The 12,920-nt window shown below is 41.6% G+C and overlaps 1 protein-coding gene across 3 annotated transcripts in view; it reads left to right on the top strand.

The window, feature by feature from the left end:
• ADAMTS9 (ADAM metallopeptidase with thrombospondin type 1 motif, 9) overlaps positions 1 to 12,920 on the top strand; it is a 163,607-nt gene that overhangs the window by 84,710 nt on the left and 65,977 nt on the right. For all 3 annotated transcript variants that reach the window (XM_010851525.1, XM_010851526.1, XM_010851527.1), the window contains 5 exons: positions 482 to 586; positions 724 to 891; positions 3,192 to 3,461; positions 8,135 to 8,296; positions 10,987 to 11,163. In XM_010851525.1, the coding sequence (XP_010849827.1) occupies positions 482 to 586; positions 724 to 891; positions 3,192 to 3,461; positions 8,135 to 8,296; positions 10,987 to 11,163 (882 nt within the window). The remainder of the gene's footprint in view (positions 1 to 481; positions 587 to 723; positions 892 to 3,191; positions 3,462 to 8,134; positions 8,297 to 10,986; positions 11,164 to 12,920) is intronic.

The following is a 12,920-nucleotide window of genomic DNA, read 5'->3' on the forward strand; positions in this document are numbered from 1 at the left end:
AAAATCATGAAGTAAACTCCTGCTCCGTATTAAGGCACCCACAAAGGGACTCAGATTATATCCCATTTTACAGTTGAATTTGTAGTTGGAACTGAGAGATGTCATGTGAAAATAAAAGTGTTAGTCACTCAGTCTTGCCCGACTCTTTGCAACTCCATGGACTGTAATCCACCAAGTTTCTCTGTCCATGGAATTCTCCAGGCAAGAATACCCACTCCAGGCAAGAATACCAAGAATGGAGTGGGTTGCCATTCCCTTCTCCAGGGTATCTTCCTGACCCGGAGTTGAATCCAGTTTTCCCACATTGCAGGTGGATTCTTTACTGTCTGAGCCACTAGGGAAGCCCAAGATATCCTGTGACTTGTCATGTGACTTGCCCCAAATCACACTGAAGCCTGAGATCTTAGAATTATCAGTCCTTATATTCGTATGTGCCGTGGCTGAAAGGTAACTTTGGCTCTTTCTTCCCATCCTCCTCTAGGACTGTGAATTGCCATCTTGTCAGCCTCCCCCAGCTGCCCCGGAAGCAAGGAGAAGCACACACAGCGCGCCAAGGACCCAGTGGCGATTTGGGTCCTGGACTCCAGTAAGAAGCACAATGGAAGAAGTGGAGAGGGTGGAAGGAGAGGCAGATACTCTCTGACATGACTTAGGAAGTAGGTCGCTATCCAGTGAATGACCATTTCAAATAACCTTTCTGCATTATTTCACCCCAACACCCAGTGCTCAGCCACTTGTGGAAAAGGTACCCGGATGAGATATGTCAGCTGTCGGGATGAGGACGGCTCTGTGGCTGATGACAGTGCCTGTGCGACCCTGCCTAGACCAGTGGCAAAGGAGGAATGTTCTGTGACTCCCTGTGGGCAATGGAAGGCTCTGGACTGGAACCCTGTAAGCAAGTGAATTCTCTGGAATTGGGAGAGGACTGGGGGAGCCATAAGAAGGATGATTAGTCATGGGTCAAGAAGGTCAATCAGTACTATTTTAGAATTGGACTTTGGTTTGTGAGTTATTTTTCTCCATGTATGTGCAGCTGGTATGAATCGTAGCCAGATGTGCAAGAAGTGCACATTTCTTCAAAATGTGTAAATTAACTTACAGTCTACTTAAGCCCACATCCTGTTGGGCTGATTGAAAAATGCAGTTTTAATTGAGCCAAGCCACATTAGAATGTAATAGGCTTGTGTAGTGCCAGAAGTGGCAGGGAGAAGTAGGGGAGGAAAGGGGAGCTTGAATCTGGGTGCCTCCTGCATCCTATGGTTCCCTGAAGTCCTGTGCCTCTGCTTCCCTGCCAAGAGTAAGAAGTGGGAATCCTCAGCTAACGCTATGGATTCTCCTGTGCACACTGAGAATCACCTGTGGACTTTTATAAAAATAGAAAAAGCCTTTGTCTTCAGGTAGCTGCTGCTTTCTGCCTTGTAAAAGGCTTCTGAGTCCAGGAAATCCAAAGCTCAGGATAGGTAAAGAGAATGGAGGTGAATATCTCAATAAACACCATTAATACATATGTGAAATCTGAAAGAAAATCCAAATCTGTGAAAATCCAAATCTTTGGATCCAGAGAAAGCTGTGTAAACATCCAGACCTTGATGTTAACTGGCTGCATGACCTTGAGCAGTCTGGTGTAAATCCTTGAACTTCAGTTTCTTCTGCTCTTAAAAGAGGCAAAAAAGAATAGCTTATAATATAGATTATAAGGATTGTTTGAGAGTCTATCTGTTAAATGCTTAGAATGAAGAAGGTGCTCAGTTGTAGATAACCTCACTCTCATGCCCTGAGCTTCCAAACATACATACACAGATGTCTATCACATCCATCAGTCTACTCACCAGGTATTTGTAAAACTTACTAAGAAAGGGCTGCTGCTGCTGCTAAGTCGCTTTAGTCGTGTCCGACTCTGTGCGACCCCATAGATGGCAGCCCACCAGGCTCTGCCATCCCTGGGATTCTCCAGGCAAGAACACTGGAGTGGGTTGCCATTTTCTTCTCCAGTGCATGAAAGTAAAAAGTGAAAGTGAAGTCGCTCAGTCGTGTCCGACTCTTAGCGACCCCATGGACTGCAGCCCACCAGGCTCCTCCATCCATGGGATTTTCCAGGCAAGAGTACTGGAGTGGGTTCCTATTGCCTTCTCCAAGAAAGGGCAGTGACTGACAAATAAGAAAGTCCTTGCCTTTATGAAGATCATGACAGTGGCAATTCCAGTCAATGAGCAAATAATGATATAAATATATGATACAGCACCAGATACTGATAAGTACTAGAAAAAAGGTCAAACACAGTGATGGCGGAGAGAAGGAGATGACGTGCTTTTAGACAAGGTAGTCAGAAAAGTCCCCACATTGCACTGGCCAGCACTTGCATGAAGTGAAGCAGTGAGCCACATGGATATCTGTGTTGTGCAACGGAAAGTAGAGTAGTTGCAAAGACCCTGAGATTGGGATGTTCTTGGCCTAGTCAAAAAACATCCATAAGGTCAGTGGGGCTGAAGTGCAGTGTATAGAGAATAAAAAGAGATGTGTCAAAAAGGTAGCCAGTGACCACATCATGAAGGGCCTACCAGGTCCAGGAAAGGACTCTGGACATGACTCACAGTGAATTGGGCAGTCACTAGATGAATGACATGATCTGAGTTTTGTTCGCAAGGGTCATGGTTTATGATATGGTTAACATATCTGTGGATAACAGACTTGGATTGTCGGTGAAGGCATCAAGATTACAAGTAGGTCCCCAGCTGAAAGGCCACTGCAGTAGTCCTGGCAGGGGAAGGAAGGTGGTGGCCTGGACCAGGGAGGCAATGGCAGAGATGATGGGAAGTGGCTGATTGGGGGTGTATTTTGAATATACACAACAGGCATTCTCCATGAAATGGCCTTGTGGTGGGAAGAAAAGGGGAGAGAATGGAATGTGAAAAGTGAAAGTGTTAGTCACTCAGTCATGTCTGACTCTTTGTAACTCCATGGACTGCAGCCCTCTAGGCTCCTCTCTTCATGGGATTCTCCAGGCAAGAATACTGGAGTGGGTAGCCATTCCCTTCCCCAGGTGACCCTCCCGACCCAGGGATGAAAACCGGGTCTCCCACAGTGCAGGCAGATTCTTTACCATCTGAGCCACCAGGATATATGCCAGGTTTTTTGGCCTGAGCAACTGGCTGAATATCCTTTCTCTTTCCCTTTCTGAATATCCAATGTAGTGCTCCGTGACATGTGGGCAAGGTAGGACGACCCGGCAAGTAGTCTGTGTCAACTACAGTGACCACGTGATCGATCAAAGTGAGTGCGACCCAGATTATATCCCAGAAACTGACCAGGACTGTTCCATGTCACCATGCCCTCAGTGGACCCCAGACACAGACCTTTCTCAGAACCCTTTCCTGAATGAGGACTATCACCCCAGGAGCATCAGCCCTAGCCGCACCCACGTGCTCGGAGGAAATCAGTGGAGGACAGGCCCCTGGGGAGCGGTGAGTATTCCCTCAAGTCTTTCTCGAATTTGCCTTCTTCTCTTTCACTTGATATAATGCTCAGAGAGAAGCAGACTAGAAACACCTCTGAAACATTTTTATCTCAGGAGGGATTGATGTGCACTTTTCATTTGTTGGGGTTAATTGTAGTCCCGGAAGGGGTGTCACTTGAGACTCTAAGCTACCTTAACCTCTAACCAGGTGGAGCAGGGGGTGTCACTGCTGGGTGACTTGATCAGGCAGCTTCCTAGAAGGTACTGTGAAGGCCGTGATGATTGATCCTGGAGCTGGCAGACGGCTCCTCCTTACCTGAAGGAAAATTCAAAGGGCAGAAGAACTTTTCTGAAAGGAAATTTTTAATGAAAGCCATTTTCCTTCTTGCTATTTTCCAGATGAGTGCAGTCTTAAAGTGGCCCAATTGCTATGCCATTTGTAGTAGCGGATTAGGAGAGAAACACTCAGCCGGGTAAAATCTGTGCTTAGAGGAAAAATACCATTAACTCAATGGTTAACTGCAAAGGCTTTGAGAGAAGTTGCCTCTGTTTGATCCAAGGACTTGCACTTTCCAATTTTAGGGTCTTCAGCTGGTCCCCTTTCCAATGTGAGCCTGTTTCATCATCGCTAAAACAAAGTTAATGATAGTGGTGACTTTGTTGGGTTGTTGTATTAAGAATTAAATCAAGCAATGCAAATACTGTTTCACACTCTCCCAGCCATAGAGTGAAAATTAAATGTTGATGATTATTGTTATCATTATCTTTATCCTTCAAACTAGGAAGAACTTGATAAACAGTATTTAACATTCAAAGGAAAAATATGCTCTCAAAAGTTCTAGAAATTTTTACTGAATAGTTTTCCAAAAAATAATTATATTCTGGAATACTGGACATGTCTAAAGGAGCTACAGGAAGGGTAGGGCAGCAGGAGACCCTGGGGAAGGTTTGGGGAGTTTGGTGTTTATTAATCTCTCATGAAGTCTTCTTTTTAATTGTTTATTATTTGTTTCCTTCTAGTACTGCTAACCGTGTTTAATTATTTCTGGACTAAAAAGCTTTAGAAGGAACCGGTCAGTTTTCCACCATGGTTATGTTTCAATGAATTAGGCTTACTCTCCTGTGATGTTGATGGCCCTTATGGGTTTTATACACTGGACCTCTTGATTATAAGCAGAACATCTGCCCAGGACCTTCACCACCTCATTCTCCTCCCTTACTTTCCACTTTGAAGCTTCTTTTGGCTGGGTTAGAAGAAATTTGGGTTCTACGAAATTAAAGAGTGATCAAGCGAGGTCATCACTGAGTGTCCCATGATTTTTCTAGTTGAAAAAATTCACAGCTCAAACATGTGTATTCTAATGATAAAATTAGAACTTAAAAAAAAAAGTGAAAGCTATTCTTATTTAGGACTACATTTGTGGATAATGCATTCCTTTAAGATTGAATGATTCTGCCCTTGGGCAGAGTTCCCAATTAAGGAGGATTAAGTAACCTTTTTGCAGCAATGGGCAATACCATTCTTCTCCTCATTGTGCCTGTTTTTTGTTTGGGGATTTTTTTTTTTTTTTTTCTAAGTTAAGTGAGGCTGAAGGTGGATGATGAGATTTTTCAGCTCTTGCTTGACGTGCCTGACTTACTCCCAGGAGTGTGTGGCATGCGTATACCTCTCTTCGTGGTTTGGGATGCTTGATTCTTCTTGCCTGCAACAGCAGGAAAGGCAGCAGAGAATTATGAACACTAGAGAATGGGAATCTAGCATTTTCAGTAGATTCTGGAATCAGAACTTCATTTTCCAGATGTGTTTGTGTAAACTCAAACCTTCTATGAGATTTTCAGTGTTAGCGACTAGGGGTCTCTGGTTGCAAGCAAAAGAAAAGGAACTGGTTCTTTTAAGGGAAAGCAAAACTGTTCATTTAGCCCCAGTAGAGACTGAGCCCAGAGCATCTTCAGGGATCTCATTGAGGGTTGGTAAATTTTTTCTGCAAAGGGCCAGATAATATCTTCAGCCGTGTGGACCATACAGTCTCTGTTGCAACTAACAGACTCTGCTGTCTTAGCACAAAAGCAGGCATAGACAAAATGTAAACAAGTGGACATGGCTGTGTTCCCACAAAGCTTTAGTTATAAATGCAGCTGGCAGGCTGGATTTGGCCCCGAGGCTGTGGTTTGCCAGTCTAGATGGAGCAATATCTATAAGATCATTTCTTTAAGAAGTGTCTATATTAATGAACCCTTTTCACTCTGAACCACCCTTGGGTTGCTCTGCTCAGGATTCAAATTCCCAGGAAAGTCTGATTGGCTCAGCCAGTTCTACTTACTCCTTGATCAGGAAAGTGTAGAACTTCTTAAAAGATAGTCCCACTGGGACTTCCCTGGTAGTCCAGTGATTGAAACTCCGCACTTCCACCACAGGGGCACAGGTTCGATCCCTGGTCAGGGAACTAAGATCCTGCATATGGCATGGCATGGCCCCCCAAAAATACAGTCCCACTAAGGTGAGGTCCATTGATGGATTTCTTAAAGGAAAATCCAGCCTGCCAGATATCAATGGGAAATATATGAGGCAGGTTAAAAAAAAACAAACAAACAGATGTCCATCATCTCTTGCTTCCCTAATGGCCATTCTCTCTTGTTTTGTAGAGTGTCAATGATAGATACAGGGTTTGTTCAAAGGAATGTTTACCTAGGAAAATATGTTGTCTAAAGAGGATAGGAAAATTGTTAACAAAAGTAGTCCAGAGTGAAATTCTGCAACATGGGAATGGAATGAAGAATCCCTATTAATTTAAAAAAAAAAAAATGTGGCAAAATTGGACCTGGAGAAAGATCATGTACAATATTTCACCTTGATATGGGAGTATAAAGACCCTGGCTGACCCTGGGTCTAGAATGGTGCAGTGCGAGTTCTAGACTGTGCTGGGCAATTGCTTGGCCCCCAGCTGAGCTCTGTCTCTGATCAGATTCTCTGTAGGAAGCATTGGACTAGTCACTGGGCAGCCAATGCATTAAGTTGACCCTGGATCCGTTGTCCTTTCTTGCTCCACTCAGCCATATTGAAGGGAGGATAGCCTGTGGTTTATGAAACTATTCCTTCCAGAAACCGTAATCATGTGACCAGCACTGTGGAACCTACTAGGGATACAAGTATGATATTGAAGTTCTGAGGAGACTTATCATTTTATTGGGGACAATAACACAGGTGAGATAATAAACAAATGAATCAAGATTTTATTATCAAAGGAAAAATCCAAGGGCCAAAATATATATTCCAAATCTCTTTATACTATTGAAGGTCCTTCCTAAGATTTCAAATTCTTGGCCCCAAACAAAGCCAATTAATAGTTCTCTGTGTTTCTTGTGTACTAAGCTGTTTAAAAGTAGAAAACAAGTATTTTTAAGTTTAGAGTAAGTATAACAGAACCCTCAGAGAATAGAGGTGGGATTTTGTTAAATCAAAAATCTCCTAAATAATTGCTCAGACAGAATTAATAAATCTATTATCCTGCTCTGCATTTAAAAAATTAAGCTCAGTATATTTGAAAGTCATTCATAATTTTACCAACATTGGCAGGGAAATTGAACTAAAGTCCAGTACAATAAGTAAAAAACTTCTTCACATCTTTATATAGAAGGTGACCAGCAATGAGCAGTATTTATAGTTATTTTTAAATAACACTAGTTTGAGCTGGAGTTTGATAGCACCTATCAACCATTGGAACCTGGAACTCAAAACTGTTGCAAATACAGTTTGAGACTTGATAAGTTGTGAGAATTGCACTGCTTAGAGGACTTGATGGGTTTTTTTATAGGCAAACAGATTTTACAAGTTAAGGGTCAGAGTGAAGGAGACTAGCAAACACATCGGGTTTCAAAAGATAAGGAAAAAATGGAAAGAGGGAAAAAAAAAACACTCAAGATGCAGATAAATAAGAGAGCTATGAGAAGCTTGTGTGGGAAATAAGCTGAAGGCTGAACATAATTCTGTGACAACCATGAGAGACATGGCTGGGCTCATGCACCTGAAGAGAAGTTTGTCAATATGGAATTCAAGTTCATTGGGGAATAAGAATAAAGAAGAAAAACAAATCTCGCTACATTAGCTATGAAAGTAGAGGCTTTTGTGAAGGGAGAGAAGGGAATGTTAGCTGCAAGGAAATGATATGTAAGTGACATTCCATGATGCTTTCCTTGGATAATTGAAGGAATTAGTATAGAAGCTTAATTTCAACAACTGGCAATTCCTTAAGCAAGTGATTTGACCCCTGTGTTGAAAGGGAGGTTAAATGTTGGTTCTAAATAAGTGCTAGCAGTTTTGAAAAGAAAAAGAATTTCCCAGTAGACTGTGGTGTCAGTCAGTACGCCTGTACCTCTCAGAGTTGCAGAGGATGAATCGGATTGCTCTGGAACTCACAAGACATGATCACTCATTAGGCAGTTGCTAAACACCTACTGAGACCTAACATGCACAAGGGGGAAGTGGTGTTTCTGCCCTCCAAATATTGCTAAGACCTGAACATTAAGCAGCGGCATGGAAGGGAGACGCTCAGGATTGCATTCTGTCCATTGTGGACAACTTGAGAGTGGTTTCTGCCACATTTGTCTCTGACCCTTGAGCCAGCTGCTTTCTGGGTCCTCGAGGTGGAGCCTGAGGTGCTGACCAATGTCTGCTGTGTTCAGTGTTCCAGTACCTGTGCTGGTGGGTCCCAGCGGCGTGTTGTTGTGTGTCAGGATGAGAACGGATACACTGCCAACGACTGCGTGGAGAGAATCAAACCTGATGAGCACAGAGCCTGCGAATCTGGCCCTTGCCCTCAGTGGGCTTATGGCAGCTGGGGAGAGGTGAGCGCAAACTCCACTTATACATCCTTTGGGAAAAAACAAATACCAAACAGTGCTGTTGTTCATAGTTTATATGAAGGAAGAAGAACTGGCTCTAGTTAAAGCTTCTTGATTTCAGATTAACTAGGAGATCTATCTTAATTATGGACTATTTTCAAAGTGCATTTATTACCATATAGAAATGGCTTGACTACATAGGAGAGATAAGTTAGGAAAGAATACAGATAATGTTAGTTTAAAATGTAAACCTCTGCTAATTAAAACATGGGTGCTTTTAAAGTGACTGGAAATGTGTGTTAAATTAATCAATGGAAGTTTTGCCATCTTCATAATTTGGGGGTGTTTGTGGTACACCATTGTTCTCATGGCATTCTGTCTCCCAGTATTTCAAATTCGTAATGAACCAGCTGTTGTTCATCAGGGATTAGGAGCTGTTATTCTTGTCAGAGGTGATGCATTGTAATCATAGAAGTGAATAATTAGCTGTATAGTCTCAAATAATGAAATTCTTCAGCTCTTAACCTTTTAAGAATTGCTTGCTATGAAAATAGAGACACAGGTGTAGAGAACAAATGAATGGATACCAAGGGGGAGTGGGGAGGAAGAATTGGGAGATTGGGATTGACGTGTATACACTACTATGTATAAAATAGATAGCTAATGAGAACCTACTGTAGAGCACAGGGAACTCTACTCAGTGCTCTATAATGACCTAAATAGGAAGGAAATCCAAAAAAGAGGGGATATATGTAAACATATAACTGATTCATTCCATTGTACAACAGAAACTAACACAAAAGCTACTGCTTTTGACTACTAATTGTAAAGCAGCTACATGCCAATACAAATTAATAATAATAAAAAAAGGACTGTCAGCTATGATTGATGAAAGGCCGTAGAATATTTGGAGCAGACAAAACTGGGCCCCCGTCCCAGCCCTGGCTCTTACAAGCTTTGTGGCTTTGACAAATAATATAACTTTGCCAAATATCTGTATTCTCATCTGTACATGAGAATAAATAATGGCACCCACTTCATAATATTCATGCTATATGAGATAGTGCACATCAAAACCTAGCCTGTAGCCTTCAATCATAGTTAGCTGCTATTATAATAATGATAATCAGTATTATTACTACTAATAATAATTATCATTAGTATGACTATATTATTGAATGGGGTTTTAAGCCACTATCATGTGTAGGACTTAGATGTTTTTTGTTTTGTATTTAATTAAAGAGTATATATTTCTACTCTTGAATCTACAGGGAGAGCACATACTTAGAGTTTGTCGAGTTGTTCTATCTTGACTATAAAATTTATAAAATAAAACACAAGGATTAACATCATGGAGGCCCCCTATGCCCACCAAGAGGGGAACAGAGACACATGAGATGGAAGGGCATGTTAGTCTACACCCCTGGCTGATCGAAGTCCCGTGCCCACATTTCTTGCTTTCATTCAAGTAACCTAGTAGTCATAGGCACTCATAACAGAGTTTTGTTAACTTTTATTGATAGTACGTCATTCTGGAGGGCTTTGCTGAAAGAACGGAAAGGGAAGTCAGGTTTGGAGACGCATATATTGTGGGTTTCCTGAAACTCCTCATAAAGCTCTGTCTCATGGGGCCTGTGCGTAAGCTTCTGTAATTGGATTAAAGCCAGGAGAGTACACGCATTTGCTGGGATGCTGGCTGTCAGCACAGACCAGATCATTCCAAATTCCATGGGAGATCTGGCCTTGACACAGCAGGGGAACAGTCAGTGTTCCTGGATGTGAGCTCCATGGTACTGTCCAAGAAATACAACTTGTTCCTGCCTCAGAAGCATGGGTCCAGCCAACAGTCAGAACTGTATCCAGCATTCCCACCACACTGTTGACTCATCCTGGGGGAATGCCGTCATTATCCTCAGATTCAGAGATAGCATAAAATATTTGGACGTCAGAAAGGTCTACGGAGACTGGAGTCACAGAATAGCCAAGAGGTTGGTGACAACTTCCTAGAGGTTGCCAGAAAAGAGACCAGCTCAGTCATTATATCCTTGATTTGGTACTAAGTGGTTTTTAGATTTTTATCTGTTTCTTTGATTTGGGTTTTTAATACCTGAAAGAAAAGGCTGTAATCTTATCCTGGACACCTGCTGCTGAATTGACCTTAATCAAGTTATGCTCTCTTAAACTCAGTTGCCCCATATAATTACACTCTCCTCTTGATGAGATAACATATATATAAGCATTTAGTACAGATGAAGAGCAAATGCTTAATAAACAATAGCTACCATGAAAGGGGGCTTCCCTGGTGTCTCAGATGGTAAAGAATCTGCCCGCAATGCGGGAGACCCAGGTTCAAACTCTGGGTCGGGAGGATCCCTGGAGAAGGGAGTGGATGCCCACTTCAGTATTCTTGCCTGGAAATCGCATGGACTGAAGAGCCTGACAGGCTACAGTCCATGGGGTCACAAAGAGTCGGACACAACTGAGTGACTGACACACATACACACATCATGAAAGGACAGGACTCCAGTCTGCTGTATGTATTACTATTGGTAATTGAGCTTCATTCTGCCTATAGGCTTATCTTGCCTGGTACCATAATCTATCTTGGCTAAAACATTTTTCTCATGGGGAAAGAAAATTTGCCACTGGCTGTTCAGACAGAATAACTGCAGCCTTCCTTTCTCTCCTTTCAGTGTACTAAGCTGTGTGGTGGAGGCTTGAGAACAAGGCTGGTTGTCTGTCAGAGGCCCAGCGGGGAACGATTTCCGGATCTGAGCTGTGAAATTCTTGACAAGCCTCCAGATCGAGAGCAGTGTAACACACACGCTTGTCCTCAAGATGCTGCCTGGAGTGCTGGCCCTTGGAGTTCGGTACGGCCCTAACTATTCATGTTTGCTAACTAAAACTAACACTCCAATTCCAAGGTGCTCTGGGTCACTCGTTTGAGACAGATTGTCCTCCTCACAAGGGCATCCCTGGAACTGTACTATACACAGTCTGTTCTTTGCTTCATATTGACATTCAACAAAATTCATTTTTTTAAATGATATTGCCAAAGTGACTTTACAGGATACATGTACCTCATACAGGCCTTTTGCCAATGCCAAAAAGTAGCATCCTTTCCTAGAACTAGACTATATACGTTTGTGTGTATTTTTCTTTTTTTAAGAAACTCCATGCCATTTTTAAACTCCAAAGTGATTTAAGCAGACAACTCAGAAGCAGATATTCTTTCCTTTTCTAAGCTGGTGGTATTGACTTTGGCGGGAAGATACCTGCTTATTGAGGCCAAAGCAATTTTTGATTCAGTGACTATACTTTGCCTGTGTGACTCGGGTACAGCTCTCAACACAATCGCCAAAAAGGCTGTGCCCATAAAATCAAGTGAAATCATTTGGAAAATTCCAAAGACAAACAGTGGACTCAGTGACCTGATGCCATTCGAGGCATCTAAAATGTTCCCTCTTCTATCAAGACACAAAGCCCGTTTGAGACCGGTTTTTCCTCTGGTCCTAGGCTTCCTTTGTCATCTGCTTTTAAACACCATTGGGAGACAGATTTGGCTCTATAAATACTATGCAAACTTCTGGCGCAAATCTTGGCAAACAGAAGGATCAGCTGTGTCAAAACAATACTGTGGCTAAATGGTGCCACAGGTATGGAGCCATTAGGGTTGTTTCATGTAAATAGAGTAAACTTTCCTGTGAATGCATTAATTGCACTGAAGCTGAATTAATATTATGTGAATTCATATCCAAAAGCCTTTTTTTGTTCTGTAGGGTTCTGAGAAAAAACCTTAACCATTCCTGAAAGCAACTAAAGAGCAGATTAACTGATCTGACATGGCTACTAATCTGTTGGTACTTCTAAGGGTCAAGGGTTTCAAGGTTGGAGATTGTATCTATAAGTAGAATACTAGCTGCGTAACTACTGTACTCTGTGTTAAGTAGAAATCTAGAAGAATTAGCGCATTATCTCAAGTAGTACTATTTATCTGGGCTGTAAGGATTTTATTCAAGGGCAGTTCAGATGTATTGTTCACCCAGAGTATTTTGTTTGCAATACTGGCACTCTCCCTAAATGAACGTTTCGAAAAAGATCAGAAATAACCTTAGAATGTCAAGAGCATCTTCTGACATTCCAGCTTCCCTAAGTCACCTGTTACATATTATTTTTCATGAAATTTTCCCTCTTGAGCCCATTATAGTTCATCTTTTCACTCACTCAGCCAACACCAACACCACACTTTAGTATATATCAAAATATATAGTAGCTCTCCAAAAAGTTTTCTTTAATATTCACCAAAAAGCATCTCCTAACCCTCAGAATATGTGTGTATATATAATATAATAATATATTATTATTACACATTATATATTGTATATAGTATATATACAATATATTATATCATATATATATATTAGTTACCATGGCATTCTCTTTCTTGAACACTTTCTAAACACAGTTTAATTTCTTTTACACTGGATCACCACCCTCTCACATAGATACTTTAAGAGTTTAAATGCTTAAATTTTAAAACATGATCTTCTAAATAATTTAACTAAAGACTTTAAGTTTTTCTTATTATAGTTCTTGTTCTTGGGGCTGCACATAGTTTTCTCCAACA

The sequence above is a fragment of the Bison bison genome, unplaced genomic scaffold (assembly GCF_000754665.1).
Source record: "Bison bison bison isolate TAMUID 2011002044 unplaced genomic scaffold, Bison_UMD1.0 scf7180017864304, whole genome shotgun sequence".
NCBI lineage: Eukaryota > Metazoa > Chordata > Mammalia > Artiodactyla > Bovidae > Bison > Bison bison.